Source organism: Trachypithecus francoisi, unplaced genomic scaffold (assembly GCF_009764315.1).
Source record: "Trachypithecus francoisi isolate TF-2019V2 unplaced genomic scaffold, Tfra_2.0 Contig01579, whole genome shotgun sequence".
Taxonomy (NCBI): Eukaryota; Metazoa; Chordata; class Mammalia; order Primates; family Cercopithecidae; genus Trachypithecus; species Trachypithecus francoisi.
The window spans coordinates 1,323,162-1,345,105 of NW_022681442.1; the positions used below are offsets into that span (position 1 = coordinate 1,323,162).

At 44.3% G+C, this 21,944-nt stretch overlaps 1 protein-coding gene and 1 long non-coding RNA gene across 3 annotated transcripts in view; both read right to left on the reverse strand.

Annotated features, from left to right (window-relative positions):
* GLRX3 (glutaredoxin 3) overlaps positions 1-21,670 on the reverse strand; it is a 44,293-nt gene extending 22,623 nt beyond the window's left edge. Inside the window, exons 1-2 of one of the 2 annotated variants that reach the window (XM_033178700.1) lie at positions 21,525-21,670; positions 12,767-12,875 (exon numbers count right to left, since the gene is read on the reverse strand). In XM_033178700.1, coding sequence (XP_033034591.1) covers positions 12,767-12,875; positions 21,525-21,616 — 201 coding nt within the window. In that variant the 5' untranslated portion in view covers positions 21,617-21,670. The remainder of the gene's footprint in view (positions 1-12,766; positions 12,876-21,524) is intronic. The other variant, XM_033178711.1, reaches the window with a different exon arrangement.
* Positions 9,880-12,099, reverse strand: LOC117064699. The gene is made up of 2 exons (XR_004429621.1): positions 10,507-12,099; positions 9,880-10,198 (listed from the first exon to the last, which is right to left on the reverse strand). It is a non-coding gene; the product is annotated as an uncharacterized LOC117064699 (long non-coding RNA).
* Positions 21,671-21,944: the final 274 nt, after the last annotated feature.

Below are 21,944 nucleotides of genomic sequence, written 5' to 3' on the forward strand. Positions count from 1 at the left end.
TGCTGAAGGCTGAGAACTACCACAACTGCCTCCACTCAATCAGCTCGCAAAAGAAGAGATCTTTATAACTCAGAGGCAATGGTAACAGACAAATCTTCAGAAGAAGGAAACAGGAATATCATTTAAGGCAAAAGAGTTCTCCAGAACATCAAGGGCATCTGACTGAAGTCCTAAAACTCTTGCAGCACTAAAATTCGTTACAAATACTTTGTTGAATTTAACGTAACAGTTTTAACAATGAAAACAGAAAATAAATATATAAATATTTTTAAAGGATCTGCATTCAGAAGAGCTCAAAGATGATCAGAAATAGCCATCATTCATGGGTGACCTACTCTGTGCCATAAACTATGAGAAGGCCTAACATAAAACAGCCTAGCCTACAGACAATTTTGAAAGGTGCAAAATTTTAGCATGTTATCACCTCAGGTTAATAAGTGGTTAAAGAGGAGGTGCCATGGTTGGTTTAAGGTTTCAACTTGACTGGGTTAAGAGATACCCAGACAGCTGTTAAAACATTACTGCTGAGCATGGCTGTGAGGCTGTTTTAGGAAGAGACTGGCATTTGAATCAGTAGACTGAGTAAGGAAGATCCATTCCCATGCAATATGGTGGGGGGGAGGGACACCATCCAATAAGTTGAAGGCCTGAAAAGAACTAGGAAAAAAAAAATGCAGAGGAAAAGCAAAAAAGCAAATCCTGTCTTTCTCCTTCTTTCTCTCTCTCCCTCCCTCTCCTCCGAACACCCCCATCCCCTACCCCTCCTACCCCATCCCTCCCTCCTGGAGCTGAGATATCCACCTTCTCCTGTCTTTGGACATCACAGCTCTAGGTTCTCCAACCGTTAGACTGCAAGACTTGCATCACTGGCCCCCCAGGTTCTCAGGCCTTCAGACTTGGACTGAGCCACGCCACCAGCTTCCCTAGTTCTCCAGAGAGGGAGGGCAGATGGCAAGACTACTCAGCCTCCTAAATCCCCTCATATCTATCTGTACCTATCCTATTAGTTCTGTTTCTCTAGAGAACCCTAATTAACACAGGAGATAACTTGGGTAACTTGCCCAAAGATACACGGCTAATAAATGGCAGAGCTGAGAAACAAATCCAAGTTTGTTTGACTATAAAACCTGTGCTTTTTTCACTATACCATGGTTAATTTTTTCTACTACTACAATCAAAAAGAAAGATTACATGTCAAAGTAGGATTTATACACGACTTCAGCACCAACCAAACATGAACATTTCCAAATCAGAATCCAGGCAAAATGCCTCAAGTGGGAACCACTTGCTTCCTATACCAAGAATCTAAACCTTGGGACCAGTCCCACCTGCTATGTGTCTATGGAGAAGGAAAGAAAGCGGAAGGGAGGCATCAGGTAAATCCAGAGATGGGGAATCCTCTCTCTATTCTACTTTTATTGAGCAGGGGTCATCAGAGGCCACTATGATAGTAACAGCAAATAGCTACAACTTATTCTGGGCCAGATACTATTCTAAGTGTGCTTCATGTATAGACTCATTTAATCCTCACAATAACAGGTACTGTCTTTAACATCCATTTTACAGAAGAAACTGGAACTTAAAGAGGTTCAATAACTTGGCCTAGATCACTGTCATGGTTTGAATGTATATGTCCCTCCTAAATTCGTATGCTGGAAATCAACATCCAAGGTGATAGCAATTAAGAGGGGAGCTTTGGGAGGTGATTAGGCCAAGAGGGCTCTGCCCTCATGGATGGGAACAGTGCCATTATAAGATGGTTTGAGGCTGGCTAGTCCGTTTTTGCCCTTATTCTCCTGCTGCCAAGTGAGGACACAGCAACAAGATGCCATTTTGGGAACAGAGAGCAAGCCCTTGCCAGACACTGAATCTGCTGGTGCTTTCATCTCGGATTTCCCAGCCTCTAGAACTGTGAACAATAAATCTGCTGCTTAAAAATTGCTCAGTCTAAGGTATTCTATTACAGTAGCACAAATGGACTAGGACAATTACAAACCTGTTGAGTGATGGAGGCAGTGTGTCTCTGGAGCCAAGCGCCTCCCTACACCACATTCCACTTCATGGCTGCTGCCCTTTCCTCATTCCACAGACCCTTCAGTATCCTTCAGTAACAGTGACCACACCTGCCTTCCTGCAACACCTTCCACTTGGCTCTCCATGTTTCCTCTGCCCTCCCGAACTGCTCAGACTCTGTCCGTTTCTGTCATCTCTGGCAGCCTCTGAACACCAGCATGTGCCAGCCTTGGTTCTGAGTCCTCTTCTATGCCTATCCACACTCACTGTCCTGGAGTGGGCTCATCCGATCCTATGGCTCTAAATGACGCTGCTATTACAACTCCCAAGTTCTTCCTAGCCCAGTCCTCTCCCCTCACCTCCAGACTATACACTCAACATCTGCACTCAGAGCTCTATCAAACACCTCTCACTAAACCTGCTCCTCCCCCAAGGCATCTCTATCTCACAAAATCCATCCAGTTCCTCAAATCAAAAAGGAGACAACCTTGATTAATCCATTTCTCTCACTCTCACATCTACTCCATCAACAGGTTTTCTGGGCTCCCCTCCAAAATATAATCCCACTCAGACCATGACATCATTTCATCTCTCACCTGGCTTAGTAGCCTGCTAACTGGGGTACCTGCTTCTATTCTGCACCCTTCCCCCTTCAAACCATTCTCCACCCAGCAGCCAGAGTAACTGACTTATGACAGGAATGGAACTGTGTCACTGCTATTGCACTTGGAATAAGACCTGAATGTTATCATTCCCCACAAGGTCACTGACCCCTGCCTGCCACTCCAACCTCATGTCACACTCTTCCCTCCCTCACCACTCTCCAGCCCCACTAGCCTTCTGCTTTGACACTCTGCACTTCGGTTAAAAGCTCTTCCTAGCTCTCCCAACGGCTGGCTCCTTTTCATTTTCTTGATGGCCCTGCTGGCACAGTAGCTCACACCTGTAATCCCAGTATTTTGGGAGGTCAAGGTGGGAGGAATGCTTGAGTTCAGAAGTTTGAGGCTGCAGTGAGCTATGATCACGCCACTGCACCCTGGCCTGGGTGACAGAGTGAGACCTTGTTTCTTAATTTAAAAAAAACACTCTCTTCCTTAGATACACCCTTCCAGTCCAATCTAAATAAAGTATCCCACCTATCCCGGTTCCCATTTTTCATAGCCTATTTCTTTCTTTTGCAGAACTTATTACTACCTAAAATGACCTTGATAACATACATGTCTACTGTTTGTTGTCTGTGACCTTTAGCGTTATGTTTTGTATCCTCAGTGCCTAGACTACTGTGTGGCCTTTAGTGTTTGATAAATAAATTTTGATAGAATATTAAAGGTGGTCAGTATACCTAAGCCAAGAATGGGGATGGCCACTTGCCAATGATGGCACTGAGCCCCAAGACTACAGAGAGAACACTTAAATCTGCTATTCAGGAACATTTGGTTAAACCTCCAAAAGAGGCTTCCTTCTACTCTGTGATGTGTGATATTAGAAAAAAAAAAAAGAATTTCAAAATCAAAATATTTGTCAAACAGCCAAATATAAATCTCAAACTAGAAATTTAAAATAACAGTTTTGATAGCTTAGGCAGAGATCGCTTCCAACATGGCCAAATAGGAAGAGCTCCAATCTGTAGCTCCCAGCAAGACTGACGCAGAAGACGGCTGATTTCTGCCTTTCCAACTGTGGTACCAGGTTCATCTCATTGGGACTGGTTGGACAGTGGGTGCAGCCCACGGAGGGGGACCCAAAGCAGGGCGGGGCGTCGCCTCACCCGGGAAGTGCAAGGGGTCGGGGGATTTCCCTTTCCTAGTAAAGGGAAGCTGTGAGTGACTGTACCTGAAGGAATGATACACTTCTGCCTAAATACTGCACTTTTCCCACGGTCTTCGCAACTGGCAGACCAGGAGATTCCCTCTCGTACCTGGCTTAGTAGGTCCCACGCCCATGGAGTCCTGCTCACTGCTAGCACAGCAATCTGAGACCGACCTGGGACTATGAAGCTTGGCTGGGGGAGGGGCGTCCGCCATTGCCGAGGCTTGAATAGGCAGTTCTATACTTACAGTGTAAACAAAGTGGCAGGGAAGCTCGAACTGGGTGCAGCCCACCGCAGCTCAGCAAGGCCTACTGCCTCTCTAGATTCCACCCCTGGGGGCAGGACATATCTGAACAAAAGGCAGCAGACAGCTTCTGCAGACTTAAACATCCCTGCCTGACAGCTCTGAAGAGTGCAGGTGGTTCTCCCAGCATGGCGTTCAAGATCCAATAACAGACAAGTGGGTCCCTGATCCCCGTATAGCCCCACTGGGAGACACCTCCTAGTAGGGGCCAACAGACACCTCATACAGACGGGTGCCCCTCTGGGATGAAGCTTCCAGAGGACGGATCAGGCAGCTATATTTGCTGTTCTGCAGCCTCCACTGGTGATACCCAAGCAAACAGGGTCTGGAGTGGACCTCCAGCAAACTCCAACAGACCTGCAGCTGAGGGGCCTGTTAGAAGAAACACTAACAAACAGAAAGGAATAGTATCAACATCAACAAAAAGGATATCCACACCAAAACCCCATCTGTAGGTCACCAACTTCAAAGACCAAAGGTAGATAAAACCACAAAGATGGGGAGAGACCAGAACAGAAAGGCTGAAAATTCCAAAAACCAGGAATGCCTCTTCTCCTCCAAAGGAACACAACTCCTTGCCAGCAAGAGAACAAACCTGGACAGAGAATGAGATCAACGAGTTGACAGAAGTAGGATTCAGAAGGCTGGTAATAACAAACTTCTCCTAGCTAAAGGAGCATGTTCTAATCCATCGCAAGGAAGCTAAAAACCTTGAAAAAAGGTTAGACAAATGGCTAACTAGAATAATCAGTGTAGAGAAGAGCTTAAATTACCTGATGGAGCTGAAAACCACAGTACAAGAACTGCGTGAAGCATACACAAGCTTCACACTAGCCGATTCGATCAAGCGGAAGAAAGGTTATCAGTGATTAAAGATCAAATTAATGAAATAAAGTGAGAAGACAAGATTAGAGGAAAAAAGAGTGAAAAGAAATGAACAAAGCCTCCAAGAAATATGAGACTATGTGAAAAAACCAAATCTACGTTTGATTGGTGTATCTGAAAGTGGCAGGGAGAATGGAATCAAGTTAGAAAACACTCTTCAGGATATTATCCAAGAGAACGTATCCAACCTAGCAAGGCAGGTCAACATTCACATTCAGGAAATACAGGGAACACCACAAAGATACTCCTGGAGAAGAGCAACCCGAAGACATATAATTGTCAGATTCACCAAGGTTGAAATTAAGGAAAAAATGTTAAAGGCAGCCAGGGAGAAAGGCTGGGTTACCCACAAAGGGAAGCCCATCAGACTAACAGTGGATCTATCCGCAGAAATCCTACAAGCCAGAAGTGAGTGGGGGCCGATATTCAACATTCTTAAAGAATTTTCAACCCAGAATTTCATATCCAGGCAAACTAAGCTTCATAAGTGAAGAGGAAATAAAATCATTTAAAGACAAGCAAATGCTGAGAGATTTTGTCACCACCAGGCCTGCCTTACAAGAGCTCCTGAAGGAAGTACTAAACATGGAAAGGAACAACCAGTACCAGCCACCGCAAAAACAGGCCAAATGGTAAAAGACCATTGACACTATGAAGAAACTGCATTAATGAACAGGCAAAATTACCAGCTAGCATCATAATGACAGAATCAAATTCACACACAACAGGCTGGGCATGGTGGCTCACACCTGTAATCCCAGCAATTTTGGGAGGCCAAGGCAGGTGGATAATTTGAGGTCAGGAGTTCGAGACCAGACTGGCCAACATGGTGAAACCCTGTCTCCACCAAAAATACAAAAATTAGCTGGGCATGGTGGTGGGTGCCTGTAATCCCAGCTACCGAGGAGACTGAGGCGGAAGAATCTCTTGAACCTGGAAGGCGGAGGTTGCAGTGAGCCGAGATCGCATCACTGCACTCCAGTCTGGGCAACAGTGAGACTCCGACTCAAAAAAAAAAAAAAAATTCACACATAACAAAATTAACCTTAAATGTAAGTGGGCTAAATGCCCTAATTAAAAGACTAAAAGACACAGCCTGGCAAATTGGACAAAGAGTCACGACCCATCAGTGTGCTGTATTCAGGAGACCCATCTCACATGCAAAGACAAACACAGGCTCAAAATAAAGGGATGGAGGAAGATCTACCAAGCAAACGGAAAACAAAAAAAGCAAAGCAGACACTGCAATCCTGGTCTCTGATAAAACAGTTTAACAATAACAGACTGGATAAAGACAATGCAGCACATATCACCATGGAATACTATGCAGCTCTAAAAAAGGATTAGTTCATGTCCTTTACAGGGACATAGATGAAGCTGGAAACCATCATTTTCAGCAAACAATCACAAGGACAGAAAATCAAACACTGCATGTTCTCACTCATAAGTGGGAGCTGAACAATGAGAACACATGGACACAGGGAGGGGAACATCACACACCAGGGCCCTGCTGGGGGTAGGGGGCTCAGGGAGGGATAGCATTAGGAGAAATACCTAATGTAAATGATGAGTTGATGGGTGCAGCAAACCAACATGGCACATGTATACCTATGTAACAAACCTGCATGTTGTGCACCTGTACCCTAGAACTTAAAGTATAATGATAATTTAAAAAGAAAAAAGTTTTGATAACTTCTTCAAAGACTTTCACCAAACTTAGCCCAGAAACAGCTAATAAAACCATGTTAATTGTGGGTTTTTTTAATTACCAAGATAGCACAGATAAAAACCTACAGTCTTTTTAAGATTTAACAATTCTACCAGAATTATCTGAGAAGCATTTTTAGAGTTCCTTCCTGTAGAATGAAATCCAACATATGCTCTCTTAAGATGCCAAATAAATTGGCCAACATTCTATGACACTGAAAATTTTTAATTCCACTAGTTAGCGTGCACCTGGTTATACAGCTAGTTGGTATCCTTCAGAATATTGCCCAACACTATCTGTTTACATACAATAATTATACACTCAGAAATTAAACATAAACTACATTTACATTTATGATTGTACAGACCTTTAGAAATTCAACAATGCAATCTGTATCTTTAAGAGAGTCGCACTTTCAAAATAAGAATAAACTATAAAGATTCTTGTTTTTTAAGAAGCAAAAATACATTTAAATACATAACTCCTCCATAACCTTGATTGTATATTTTAAATTACAGTCAACATAAAACGCAAGTACAGCAGCTACTATACAAACAAAATTAATGTCAAATGAAATACAATAGTATAAAATCTCACCAACCACCCAGTTGGTAAGTCTGACTTTGAGAATGTTTGCGCTGAAGCACATGATATGGTAAAATGACTATACCACGGCCTAGCAGGATGAGAGTACTAAGCTGCAAGTGGGATCAGGAAGGCTTGCATGGAAAGCAGGAGCCACCCAAACAAAAGAAAGTCATTTTTTTTCTTTTTTTTTGAGACGGAGTCTTGCTCTGTTGCCCAGGCTGGAATGCAGTGGTGAGGTCTCAGCTCACTGCAACCTCCGCCTCTCAGGTTCAAGCGATTCTCCTGCCTCAGCCTCCCGAGTAGCTGGGAATAGAGGCACGTGCCACCACACCCGGCTGGGTTTTTTTTGTATTTTTAGTAGAGACGGGGTTTCACCATGTTAGCCAGGATGGTCCCAACCTCCTGACCTCGTGATCTGCCCGCCTCGGCCTCCCAAAGTGCTGGGATTAAAGGCATGAGCCACCATGCCAGGCCCTATTATTATTATTATTTTTTTTTTTTTTTTTTTACTAATGAAAACCTGATAAGGTAAAGGTCCCCATCTCAAGTACCTCACATCTAGTCAAGCAGGCAACGAAAAGAGGAATTGAATGACAATACAGACAAAAATATAGGGCATTTCCTGATCCAAGCAACCCATGGCACAGACTAAGTTCAGAGACAAACAAAAAGCTACAGGAAAAAATAGCTAAACTTTCATACAAAATAGCTGATTTGGATCTCAAATACAACCAGCAGCAGGTATCCAACAAAGCCTTGTGCTATTCTTCCTCTCTCCCATCCCCTCTGCCAGATACCATATTTTGGAAGATTCTATCAAACAATTAACTAAATGACAAAGGTGTACTCCTATTTTAGGTAAAGACACAACAAAGGATCAGTATGAGAGAAGGTACTGACTACGTAATTTGAAAATAAAAGGCATTAAGACATTTTAAGTATTTCATTTTATTCTGAATAAACGTAAGGTTTCTCTAAGACTTTTTTGTTCTGTTTTGAGACGAAGTCTCGTTCTGTCGCACAGGCTGTAGTGCAGTAGCGCGATCTCCGGTCACTGCAAGCTCCGCTTGCTGGGTTGAAGTGACTCTCCTGCCTCGGCCTCCTGAGTAGCTGGGATGACAGGCGTGCGCCACCACACCTGGCTAAATTTTGTATTTTTAGTACAGACAGGGTTTCACCATGTTACTCAAGCTGGTCTTGAACTCCTTTTAGTGATAGAAATACCACATCATCTCTTCTGTGCCATTGGAGGTGTGACAGCCTCAGGATGGAGCCCAGAAGAGCCCACTATACATGGCAGTGACTCAGGTAAATGGAACACCACCCATTATAAACACAGCACCCAGAAGGAATATAGATGCCCTTTTAATTTTTTTTTTTAAGAGACAAAGTCTCACTTTGTCACCCAAGCTGGAGTGTAATGGCACAATCATAGCTCACTACAGCCTCTAACTCCTAGTCTTAAGCAATCCTCCCACCCCAGCCTCCCAAGTAGCTGGGGCAACAGGTGTACACAGTTAGTTTTTTAAATTTTTATTCTGCAGAGATGAAGTCTCACTATGTTGTCCAGGCTGGTCTCAAACTCATGTCCTTGAACAATCCTCCACTCACGCCTCCCAGAGAAGCCTCCCAAAGTGCTGGGATTACATGTGTGAACCACTCTGCCCCACCCCAAATACACTTTACGACCACATCATCAATATAGAGAATGAGGGATTCAGACGCAATAAATATGAAAACCTTGTCCTTCAGCATTCAATTCCAATGAGCACAAACTAACTACTCTGACCAAAAATGGGTGACTAACTCTTCTAACTCTATTTTACCAGCTCCTACAAAATAAGAAATTATTGATAGTCACAAAAGTTTACAATCTGTTTAAAAATATCTACTTTATGATCACTTATTTAAATGTTTTATAAATCCCAGTCACAAAAAAGAACTGATCCCTTTACTTTACAAGCCAAAAATGCCAAATTATTTTATCATTTAAAAAAAAAAAAAAGACTGAAGGGCAAAGTGGCTCACCACATCTGTAATCCGAGCACTTTGGGAGGCCAAGGTAGGCAGACTGCTTGAGTCCATGAGTTCAAGACCAGCCTAAGCAACATGGCGAAACTGTATCTCTACAACAAACACAAAAATTAGCTGGGCAGGGTGGTGCACACCTGCAGTCCCAGCTATTCGGGAGGCTAAGGTGGGGAAATTGCTTGAGCCTGGGAGGTAGAGGCTGCAGTGAGCCAAGATCACACCACTGAACTACAGCCTAGGTAATAACGGTGAGACCTTGTCTCCAAAAAAAAGACTAAGAAATCAAATAGACACAAGATAAAGTAGAAGAACATTAGTTCATACTCTAGAACTTTCCAAAAACTCTCATTAACAAAAAGAAAGCAGTTTTAAAATTAACTACATTCCTTTTTTTTTAGACATGGTCTCACCCTATGTTACCCAGTGGTGTGACTGCCTTGAGACCTCCTGGGCTCAAGGAATCCTCTGCCTTATCCTCCCGAGTAACTGGGACTACAGGTGCACACCAACATGCACAGCTAACTTTTTTAGTTTTTCTTGTGTAGAGATGGTTTTGCTATGTGCATCAGGCTGGTTTTGAACTCCTGGCCTCAAGCAATCCTCCCACCTCAGCCTCAAGAGGTATTGGGATTACAGGTGTGAGCCACAGCGCCCAGCCTGCATGCCTCTCTTACTGGGAAAGACCAATGATATCTCATTCTACTTCTCTTTTACTTACTACTGTTCAGCCAGTGCCTTTTAATTAGCTACCTTACAAATGCCATGCAAATTACCTTTGCCCCAGTGATGGCTAATGAAAGAAAAACTATGTTATAGAGTGAATTTCCATAAAGTGATGACTTCTGGAAGAATGACCAATCTTTTTTTTTTTTTTTTTGAGACGGAGTCTCACTCTGTCACCCTAGCTGGAGTGCACTGGCCAGATCTCAGCTCACTGCAAGCTCCGCCTCCCGGGTTCAAGCCATTCTCCTGCCTCAGCCTCCCGAGTAGCTGGGACTACAGGCGCCCGCCACCTTGCCCGGCTAGTTTTTTGTATTTTTTAGTAGAGACGGGGTTTCACCATGTTAGCCAGGATGGTCTCGATCTCCTGACCTTGTGATCCGCCCGCCTCGGCCTCCCAAAGTGCTGGGATGACAGGCTTGAGCCACCGCGCCCGGCCAGAATGACCAATCTTACGCTGTCATCATCCTCATGAGTGGCAGGTGCAGTCAGGCTCAGGTATCCCCCACAACCCAAAATCTCTGAGGGCTCCTCCAACCTTTGGCTCACAGAGATACTTAAGCACTTGAACAACTTAAAATCTCACTGCCAAGTCTGGTACCAATGTGAGAAGTAATTCTATAGTCACTTTAAATAAATCATTCAGATAGCAGCTAAGAACAATGTGTTACCTAAACCAGTAACATGATACACATAAAAGCAGACTTAGAACAATTACCATCATCTCGATTAATCTTATGATTGAAATGTTTAATCATTCATTTCACTTGTAATCATTATCTTTTATCACTGACCAAACATACAGTTTTAATGACCCCCTTCTATTATTTATATTGAACATTTTAGGGTTACACTCTAAAGTTACATTATACATTTCATTGGAATTTTAAATAAGCCCTTAAATTTTAAAAAGCTAATCACTATATTCACATCTGCCCTATTTGCATAAAGAAACACTAGAAGGATTCATACAAAATTAATACAAGCAGTTACTTATGTGGTGGGACACAAGGCTGACAACGGAGGAATGGGGTGAGCTTTCTCAATGGACACCTTTCTATACTGTTCGGAATTTTGAGCCATCTGAGTACAATACCTATTCAAAGCAAACTTATTTCTACAGAAGCTACCTGAAAATTTTATCACCTACTACATGAATGAATTACCCTGTCAGAATTCTGTTTTCAGTTTACATAAAAAGAGACATAAGACCAATACAGTTGATGTTATTTTTAACCCCATATAAGAGTATATTGGGTAACATGTACTCTGAACTCACAGACTCTTGTTTTAAAAAATAAGACTTTGGTTTTTCCTTTTTTTTTTTTAATCTTAAGGATTCAGGCTTTGGAATACAAGGTGCACTTCCCCTCCTGATAATTCATTTCTAAGACTTTCAACACATATTTTGGCCCTGTTGCCTAAACCAGTACTAAGTCCTGAATAATATCTTTAATGTGCTAAACCAATTGAGTTAATCCACAGTCACAACTATGGCTTTTCTAGTACTTATCCACTCAAGAGAGAAGCAGGAATGTAGGAGCACACAAACCAGAGTGAAAAACAAAAGAGGCAAGGAAGAGACTGACTGGCTTCCCTCTTCCTCCGCATTCTGAACAGGTTAGAAAGACTTTCACCTTCTCCCATAGGTCTGTCTGCCTTCATCTAAACCAAGATAGCAACTTCCTGTTCCCTGGTCCCTAGCAGCATTTACATACCCTTTCCTGAACTATTTTCCACAGCACACCTAGCTTTTCAATGACATAATTTGTGTTACTATTTTAAATGTCTTAAAACCACAGTTACCTACACAGAACTAACTCATCTGCCTGTGCTCTCCAAAACTCCAGCCCACAGCCACTTTGACATTTGGTAGTCACGCCCCACACCCGAGGATGATCGAGGAAAAGTGTACATTTGGCCAGGCGTGGTGGCTCACGCCTGTAATCATAGTACTTTGGGAGGTCGAGGCAGGCAGATCACGAGGTCAGGAGACCGAGACCATCCTGGCTAAGACGGTGAAACCCTATCTACCAAAAATACAAAAAATTAGCTGGGCGTGGTGGCAGGCGCCTGCAATCCCAGCTACTCAGGAGGCTGAGGCAGAAGAATCGCTTCAACCAGGGAGGCAGAGGATGCAGTGAGCCGAGATCGCACCACTGCACCCCAGCCTGGGCGACAGAGCAAGACTCGTCTCAAAAAAAAAAAAAAAAAGAAAAGAAAAATTATTTTAAGATTTTTAAGAACAATGTGCAAAAATAACAGATCCCACATCAATCACAGATATTTGGAATTCCACACCACTCCATCTTTATATAAGTTAATAAAATCTAATCTTTTATTTTATTTATGTATTTTTTTGAGACAGTGTCTCGCTCTGTCACCCAGGCTAGAGTGCAGTGGCGCAATCTCAGCTCACTGCAACCTCTGCGTCCCAGGTTCAAAAGGGTCTCCTGCCTTAGCCTCCCGTACAGCTGGGACTATAGGCACCGTCCCCCCACCACACCCAGCTAATTTTTGTATTTTAGTAGAGACAGGGTTTCACTATGTTGGCCAGGTTGGTCTCAAACTCCTGAACTCAGATGATATGCCCGCCTCAGCCTCCTAAAGTGCTGGGATTACAGGTGTGAGCTACCACGTCCAGCCCTAATCTAACCCATAAATCAGAATTAAATTCATAAAAGACATGACATTGAAATATAAATACCTTCACAAATGAAACTTGAGGGTGTTCTTTAGCTAACTCTGCCATAACTTCGTTCATCTGTGCACACTGTGGAGCCCATGGTGCCCAGAAATGGACCACAAGGAGGGATCTGTAAATCAATTAAATGCACTGATTTAAAATTATACCAATTTTAGAAATAAACAAATACTGATATAGATTAAATTACCAAAAAAAAAAAAAAACTTTAAAAGAACTGCCTGAAGTTTTTCATATTGCTAGAATTTTGTTGTATACAACACTGGAATGTAAAAGCACTCTGCAAGGTCTTGAGACTTTCAGATAAATTTTCAAGTCAATGGCATTTCGAGTCAAGCCCATTTGAAGTAGATCTGAATATTCATCCACATCAATTAAAAGTCATGTAAATCACTGTTGTTGGGAGTGTAAATCAGTTCAACCACTGTGGAAGACAGTGTAGCAATTCCTCAAGGATCTAGAACCAGAAATACCATCTGACCCAGCAATCCCATTACTGGGTATATACCTCAAAGATTATAAACCATTCGACTATAAAGACACATGCACACATATGTTTACTGCAGCACTATTTACCATATCAAAGACTTGGAACCAACCCAAATGCCCATCAATGATAGACTGGATAAAGAAAATATGGCACATATATACTATGGAATACTATGCAGTCATAAAAAGGAATGAGTTCATGTCCTTTGCAGGGAAGCCACCATTCTCAGCAAACTAACACAGGAACAGAAAAACAGACGCTGCACGTTCTCACTCATAAGTGAGAGGTGAACAATGAGACCATATGGATACAGGGAGGGAAATATCACACACCGGGGCCTGTCGGGGGTAGGGGCCAAGGGGAGGGAAAGCATTAGGACAAAAACTAATGTATACAGGGTTTAAAACCTAGATGATGGGTTGATAGGTGCAGCAAACCACCATGGAACATGTATACCTATGTAAGAAACCTGCACGTTCTGCACATGTATCCCAGAACTTAAAGTAAACAAACAAACAAAAAAAAAATCAGGTAAATCAACTGTATTTTCAGACCCCTGGGCAAAGTGGAAACTGAATTTCCGTATTAATGGCACAATGTTTGTGAAAAATGGTTGTAGACACATTATTACTAGTAATATCATTATTTACTTTTCAAATGTGGTATCGTGAAGAGACATAATCGTGACCATAGAAACAGTAGTAAGTGTTGAAAATGAAGGCATGCCAGTGGAAAATGAGGAAAAGAACAGAACTGCTTTTCACAAAGACATTCTTTTATACTTTTTAATATTATGCTACAAAAGATTTTTCCAGGCCTGGCACAGTGGCTCACATTTGTAATCCCAGCACTCTAGGAGGCCGAGGCAGGCAGATCACTTGAGGTCAGCAGTTCAAGACCAGCCTGGCTAACATGGTGAAACCTCATCTCTACTAAAAATACAAAAAATTAGCCAGGTGTGTTGATGCATGCCTATAATCCCAGCTACTCAGGAGGCTGAGGCAGAACTGTTTGAACCCGGGAGGCAAGAGGCTGCAGTGAGCTGGGATCACACCACTGCACCGCAGCCTGGGCAGCAGAGCAACACTCTGTCTCAAAAAAAAAAAAAAAAAAAAAAAAGGATTTTTATAGGCCAGGCAAGGTGGCTCATGCCTGTAATCAGCATTTTGGGAGGCTAAGGTGGAAGGATCACTTGAGGGGGTCGAGGCTGCAATGAGCTATGATCGTACCGCTACACTCCAGTGTGGGCAACAGAGTAAGATCCATTAAAAAATAATAATAAAAAATTTCTAAACATTTATAGTATGAACACACAGAATAGATTAACAACTCAGTATCTACTTTAGTTAGCTTTCATACAAAATTATCTTGGCAAAGGTATCTATGGTCATATCCAACTAAAAAATCCTTCAGTTTTATGGAATTCTGTTCAAATATAATACCACCTCCCAAAAAAAAACCTGAAAAATCACAAACAGAAATATGTTCCATGCCAAAAAGAAACAAAGACAACTAACCTATGAGTAAAGAAAGGAATAACAAACTGTAAAAACCGATCAAATAATATCAGTGAGAAGAGAATAAGCCTACAATAAAGTGTCAGGAAAGCAGAAGCAAAGAGCAGCATGAGGATTTCAAAGGTAGAAAGGACAGGATTTGGTGACAGATGAGGCAGTCTACATCTGGCTCCAAGTTCTGGCTTAGAGACTGACGGCTAGTGGCGAAACTATGCCTCAAATCATAGTGCAGAAGCTGCCAACCTGAGGAAAGGAAGTTTAATGGGCTGTTAGTATGATGTCTAGACCTCAGGGAAGAAGTCTGCACTTGATATACAGATTTGGGAATCAAGAAAGGAACAGTGCCAGCACCAACCTGCAAAGGGATACAGAGGGACACAGAAGAGACCCGAGGTCAGCGCCTCAGGGGGCTTAGCAACATTCAGTTAGGACAGATGGAGGAGAAGGAACTCATGTAGTGAAGCAAAGAAGGGGTCCTAGGTGGTACTGGAAGACTAAAGGGTCTCAAAGAAGTCAAGAGAAGAGTGTCAAGAGGGAGTGATAATCATCCAATGCAGTGGGAAAGGGCAACTAACAGAGAGAGTAACTTCAACAGAATAGCAGAAGCACAGGTCAGACTGCAGTCCACTGAGGACTGAAGTGAAGATGAGGAAGGAGAGATATACTCTAAGAGATCTGTACAGGCAGAGGGAAAAACAAAATCAAGGGATGGGCTTTTTTAATACAAGAAAATCTTCATATGTTTACTTTACCAGGGGATAGTGCAAATGGAGAGGGAAAGGCTGTAGACACAAGAGAGCTGAGGATGCAAGGACTCAGAAGAGGCAGGAGAGGGGAAATCCAGAGCAGAGAAGAGCTTACCTTGCAGAAGAAGGAGGCAGTCTCCTCTGAGTCAGGAGCCAAGGAATGAAGAATGGGTAAGGCTACAAATAAATGGTAAGTGCTGGGATAGGTGGGAGTGGAAGGAGGGCTCGGGGAGATACTACCTGAAGTCCTGTTTTCTCTCAGGTGGGAAGCAAGGTCATTTGTCGAAATATAGGAAAATAGAGAGCAGAGACCTCTGGTAGGACTGATGAAGGGAGAGTGTCCACAGGCACACAAAAGGAAAGCAGGATGCTCCAAATAAAGACCCACCTAAGGCAGGGAAGGACACATTCTAGGAGCCCCCAATCAATGGCTGTTAATTTGCATCCAGCACAACTCAGCAACTTCAACGGTTGAGTAGGTGGCGCCTCAGGTCCAAGGCAAAGACTGTGCTGTTTCAATCAAGCACTGTTTCATTTTCCTCCTGTGCACTCAGCTAGATTACATTTTTCAGTCTTTTCCTTGCAGTTGTCTGGGGCCCTGGAACTGAATTCTGGCCCTAAAACTAGAACACAGGCCTGACCCCTCAAAACTCTCTCAGGAGCCTCTGCCCACCATAGCCTCCAGCAATGAAGAGGATCCAGGGAGGCTCCATTGCCTAAGGATGGCGAGAACAAAACAGAGGTTCAGAGGTCTCATGCAAGAATGCTCATGGCAGCCCTATACATAGTAACTCAAAACTGGAAATTAGCCAGATGCCCGCCAATGGGGGAAAGTGATAGACATTCATACAACAGAATGTAACTTAGCAGTAAAAAGGAACCAACTACAAACACAGGCAATGACATGGATGAAGCTCAAAAATATGTGAGCAAAAGATGCCACAGACAAAGAACTGTATGATTCCACTCACACAAAGTCCAAGAGCAGGGAAAACTCATTTACGGGGACAGTAAGAAATCAGTCGTTTAGGTAAAGGAGATAGAAAACTTCCTGGGTTCTACATTCTTCCTGTGAATGGTGGTTACTGGTATGTATACAATTGTGAAAATTCATCACATCTGACGATTAAGATCTGTGCATTTTGTTACTGTATGTAATACTTCAATTTCTTTATAAAGCTGGGATACCATTTTTCACCAAATTGACCAAAAGAAATTTTTTTTTCTCTTTTTTTGAGACAGGGTCTTACTTTAATGCCTGGAGTGCAAGGCAAGTGTAGCCTCGACTTTCTGGGCTCAGGTGATCCTCCCACCTCCGCCTCCCAGACTACAGCCATATTTTGTTTTTTGTAAAGTTGGGGTTTCGCCAATGCCCAGGCTGGCCTCAAACTCCTGGGCTCAAGCAATCAATCTGCCTGCATTCACCTCTCAAAGCGCTGGGATTACAGGCATGAGCCACTGTGCCTAGCCAACAAAAGGACTGTTTAAATCATAATATTCAATGATAAAAAGGACGATGAGAAGTACTTTCATGTCCTAGTGGTAAAAATTAAATTGGGACCTTTCAGAAATTTCTTACACATGAGTATCAATCCTAAGGAGTAATTAAGAGAAAAAAGATTTTCTGTATGTGGATATTTTCCCACTATTTTACGTAGCAAATCAGAAAAATCTGATGCTCAATAATAGTTTTTAAATGGTCATAAGAAAATATTATAAAGCCATTACAAATCAAATTTTCAAAGAACTTTCAATGCCACAGTAATACTAATATAACTACATTTTTCAAAAATTAAAGTAGGTTACCAAACTTTATAACAGTATGAGTCCAAATAAGTAAAAAAGAAAAAAAGAAAGTATGCTATAGAAACAGAATTCATTTCAGTTTCATTATTACTAACAAGGCTTTGAAGAGTAATTTAACTTCCACATCTGTAAAATAGCAATAACCAACACTCTGGGATGTTGAGAAGATGAAACAAAAATATAAAACATTTGAAAACATTAAAACATGATATTGTTAGTTGAAATTATCCACAATATTCTATTTAATGCTTAACTTCCATTTCTCAATTAAGCACATAATGTCCAGTATTATAAGGACATACTATATCTGAAACAAATATAAACGTTATCCCCTTTTGGATTATATGTTACAGTATTCTTTCCATCTTGATGGATAGCCCCATATGCCTGGTGCACTGTTGGAGAAAAACATCAGACAAAAACCACATTCAAATCCTGACTAATGTAATTTTAGACAATGTAATAAACGACAGCTCTTCATCAGCAAATAGTTGTTTTTCAAGTATTACAGTATTCTGCTACTACATTCATCTGCAGATAATACCAGCTACTGCTTATTAAACATATCATATACTAAACCTGCTTACTCTGCAAATGGATATTAATAACCCCATTGTACAGACCAGCTGAGATTTCAGCAACTTATGTAAATATCTGATTCAATTACTTAGAAGAAAAAAATTTCAATTCATGTCAAATTTTAAAATTGGAGAAGCAATGATTTGGAAAGTAGATTTAAAATTATTACATCAACACAAGTACTAAAATTCGGGCACTTTTTGTTTGTTTTTTGAGACAGGGTCTCACTCTGTCACCCAGGCTGGAGTACAGTGGCAGGATCACAGCTCACCGCAGCCTGGAACTCCTGGGCTCAAACAATCCTCCCACCTCAGCCTCCTGAGTAGCTGGGGACTACAGGTGTGTATCACCATGCCTGGCTACTTTTTTAATTTTTTGTAGAGATGGGTTCTCACTATGTTGTCCAAGCTAGTCTCAAACTCCTGGCCTCAAGTCATCCTCCCAAAGTGCTGGGATTGCTGGTATGAGCTACCATAATATTCTTAAATGTCTCCATCTTCACCAAAAAAGCTGCAGAAATTTGCTCCTTCCCCAGATGACACACATCGTTTCTCATGTGTCCATTTAAAATAGTCACTAAGGAAAGTGTACATTGTTTCCTGGGTCATTTCAAGTACAAACCAGTGGCAAGGATACATCCAAATGGTATTCACATTTAAACTTTTATACATTTTGGTCGAGCGCAGTGGCTCATGCCTGCAGAGCGCAGTGGCTCATGCCTGCAATCCCAGCACGCTGGAAGACCAAAGCTGGCAGATCACGTAAGGTCAGGAGTTCGAGACCAGCCTGGCCAAGATGGTGAAACTGATCTCTACTAAAAATGCAAAAATTAGCCAGGCGTGGTGGTGGGTACCTGTAATCCCAGCTACTTGGAAAGCTGAGGCATGAGAATCATTTGAACCCATGAGGCGGAGGTTGCAGTGAGCCAAGATTCTGCCACTGCACTCCACTCCAGCCTGGGCAACAGAGAGAGACTGTCTCAAAAAAAAAAAAAAAAAAATTATCCATTTTGATAGTTTAAGGACTTTTTAAAACATGAAGCGGCCGGGCGCAGTGGCTCAAGCCTGTAATCCCAGCACTTTGGGAGGCCGAGACGGGCGGATCACGAGGTCAGGAGATCGAGACCATCCTGGCTAACCCGGTGAAACCCCATCTCTACTAAAAAATACAAAAACCTAGCCGGGCGACGTGGCGGGTGCCTGTAGTCCCAGCTACTCGGGAGGCTGAGGCAGGAGAATGGCGTAAACCCAGGAGGCGGAGCTTGCAGTGAGCTGAGATCCGGCCACTGCACTCCAGCCTGGGCGGCAGAGCGAGACTCCGTCTCAAAAAAAAAAAAAATGAAGCATTTAAAACAAACATATAAAACACATAGACAAAACAGTCTTTTCAGGTGATGGTAAATTCAAAACGTTTACTTAGGGCAGGTCCACACAAGACCACCTGCTCATTTCAAGAGGTCACTTCTGGTGACTCCCGTGATTGTGCTGATCTGTAGTGGATGAGTCAGAGCCCAGCTTCCATCAGTGAGTAAATGTCACATGTCCCCCCCACAACCCCTGCTTTTTTTCCTTAATAATTTCTCAGGTAAACCTGAAATGCCTAAACAGCTGTGTTATTTCCTCACCCCCATAAAGCATTTCTAACCATTAGTCAGTAACTCTCACCCCTCCCCATTTCCAAAGGCAACACCCCATCTCACCTGCACTCTCCATTGCAAAATCAGAGTACTACTTGCCTCTAATTCAAATTCAGTCAGCAAAATTCCTCTCAATGTAGATCAACAGTGCTGGTCACGGGGGGCTCAAGCCTGTAATTCCAATACTTGACAAGGCCCAGGCAGGCGAATCACCTGAGCTCAGGAGTTCCAGAGACCAGCCTGGGCAACATGAAGAAACCCTGTCTCTACGAAAAATATACAAATTAGCCCAGGGTGGTGGACCGCACGTGTAGTCCCAGCTACTCAGGAGGCTGAGGTGGGAGGATCGCTTGAACCCAGGAGGCAGAGGCTGCAGTGAGCCGAGATCACGCCACTGCACTCAGCCTGGGCAACAGAGCAACAGCCTGTTTCGAAAACAAAACAAAACAAAATTTGGATCAATAAGCATTTTTGGCCAGATGTGGTAGCTCACACCTGTAATCCCAACCCTTTGGGAGGCTGAGGAGGATAGATCGCTTGAGTCCGGAAGGTCAAGACAAGGCTGGGCAACGCGGAGAGACCTCGTCTCTACAAAAAAATATAAAAATTAGCCGGGCGTGGTGGTGAGCACCTGTGGTCTCAGCTACTCGAGAGGCTAAGATGGGAGGATGAGGTGGGTGGATCACTTGAGCCTGGGAGGAGGAGGCTGCAGGGAGCCTTGATCACTTCCCTACACTGCAGCCTAGGTGACTGAGCCAGACCCTTCTCAACAACAAAACAAAACAAAGTATATTTAGCCTGTGAATTCCATGAACCACTCTGCTTCCTACCTAAGGGCCAACATCTACTGAGTGTTTCCTGCATACTAGGCATTGTATTAATTTTATTTTACAGACGTCATCTCATTGAACCCTCACAACAACCCTGAGGCACTAATAGGTGCTGATCTATTTCATCGTTGGGAAACTGAGGCTTGGGTATGAAATGTGCCCAGGGGTTACATGGCTAGTGAGTGGCTGCAGTGGGACTGGATCCCAGGCAATCCGACATAAGAGCTCCCATAACAACCGCTATTAATACAACTAAGAGAACAACTCAGCCCTTGCAGGAGTCTACGATGTGAGGTGGTATTATCACGGAGAGTCCACGTGCAGGCCTTTCCCAGCACACACGCACGCCAGCAAGCATTGACTCGTCAGCATGCTTGCAGTTCAGAGCTTCTAGTCCACCCAGAAAACGTTTGCTATGCATTCCTATGGATCTTCTTTTGTCTTCCCAGGGCTGGAAGACTTGACACCGGCGCCAAATCTGAACAGACTCTCACGACACCAGTTCATGGAACAGGAAATCTGTCTCCGGCAACAGGTTAAGTCTCAGGCTACCTGCTGACCAGCAAACTTTAAAGACTGACTTCCAAAGGCAGCCAGGCCTAGCTAATGCGGCGGGGCCTTCCCTGGCCGCCCTCCTGCGACAGGGGCGTTCCTGAAGGGAGGCTGAAGAGGAAAGGGCCGACGACGGGTCTGCAGCTCCCACCCCGCGGGCACAGGAAAGGTGGAGCCCGCAGCCATGGGTCCCCGCTCCGTGGCGCGGTGGGCCGGGGTCTCGGCACCGCCCCGTCCCCCGTCCCGCCGCTGCGGCAAGGCTGAGTCACCGCCTCCGTCCCGCTGCGGGGCCGCCCAGGCCAGAGGACGGGAAGGTCGCGTCCCCCCGGCTTGGACAGCCGTCGGGGTCGGAGCGAGGGCCGGGGCCGGGGCTGCGAGGAGAGCCTCGAGCCCTGCTCGCTGTTCCGGGGCGGGGAGCCCGCGGTTCGGGCCAGTCAGCGCCGGAGGCTCGGGGGAATCCACGGGTGGCGCCGGGCCCGGTCCCCCGAGGCCGAAGAGAGCCGGGCGCCAAGGAGCCGGGCTGAGCCACCCGCCGCCCCACACCGGCCCGGTCTCGCGGCCTCTCCCGCCGGCTCCTCACTCCTGCCGCTCGCCGCCTCGCTTACTTGGCTTTGAGGCGCAGCAGCTCCTCAAACTGCCCGGCTGAGCCGACCTCCTCCAGCGCCGCTACCGCTGCCTCAGCCGCCCCCGCCGCCATGCTGCCGCCGCCAGACAGAAGCAATCGAGTGCCGGCGGCCGGATGTAGGCGGGGCCGCGGAGAGCGTAGCGGCTGCGCAAGGGAAAGCCCCGCCCCTGCCTGCGCTGACGCTGCAGAGCCTGAGAAATCCCAGAAAGGGCCTTGGCAGCGGGCGCTGAATCCCGCTGGGTGGCTCTGGATCCCGCTGAGGGGCTCTGACCCTGCCAGGTCTGGGCGCTCCGCTGCGGACCTCCTGGCTTCCGGAGTTAATGGCTGTCAGGGTTCCTGGCTGTCGGGGCTCGCTGGCTGTCGGGGCTCCCTGGCTGTAGTGGCTCCTGGCTGTAGGCGC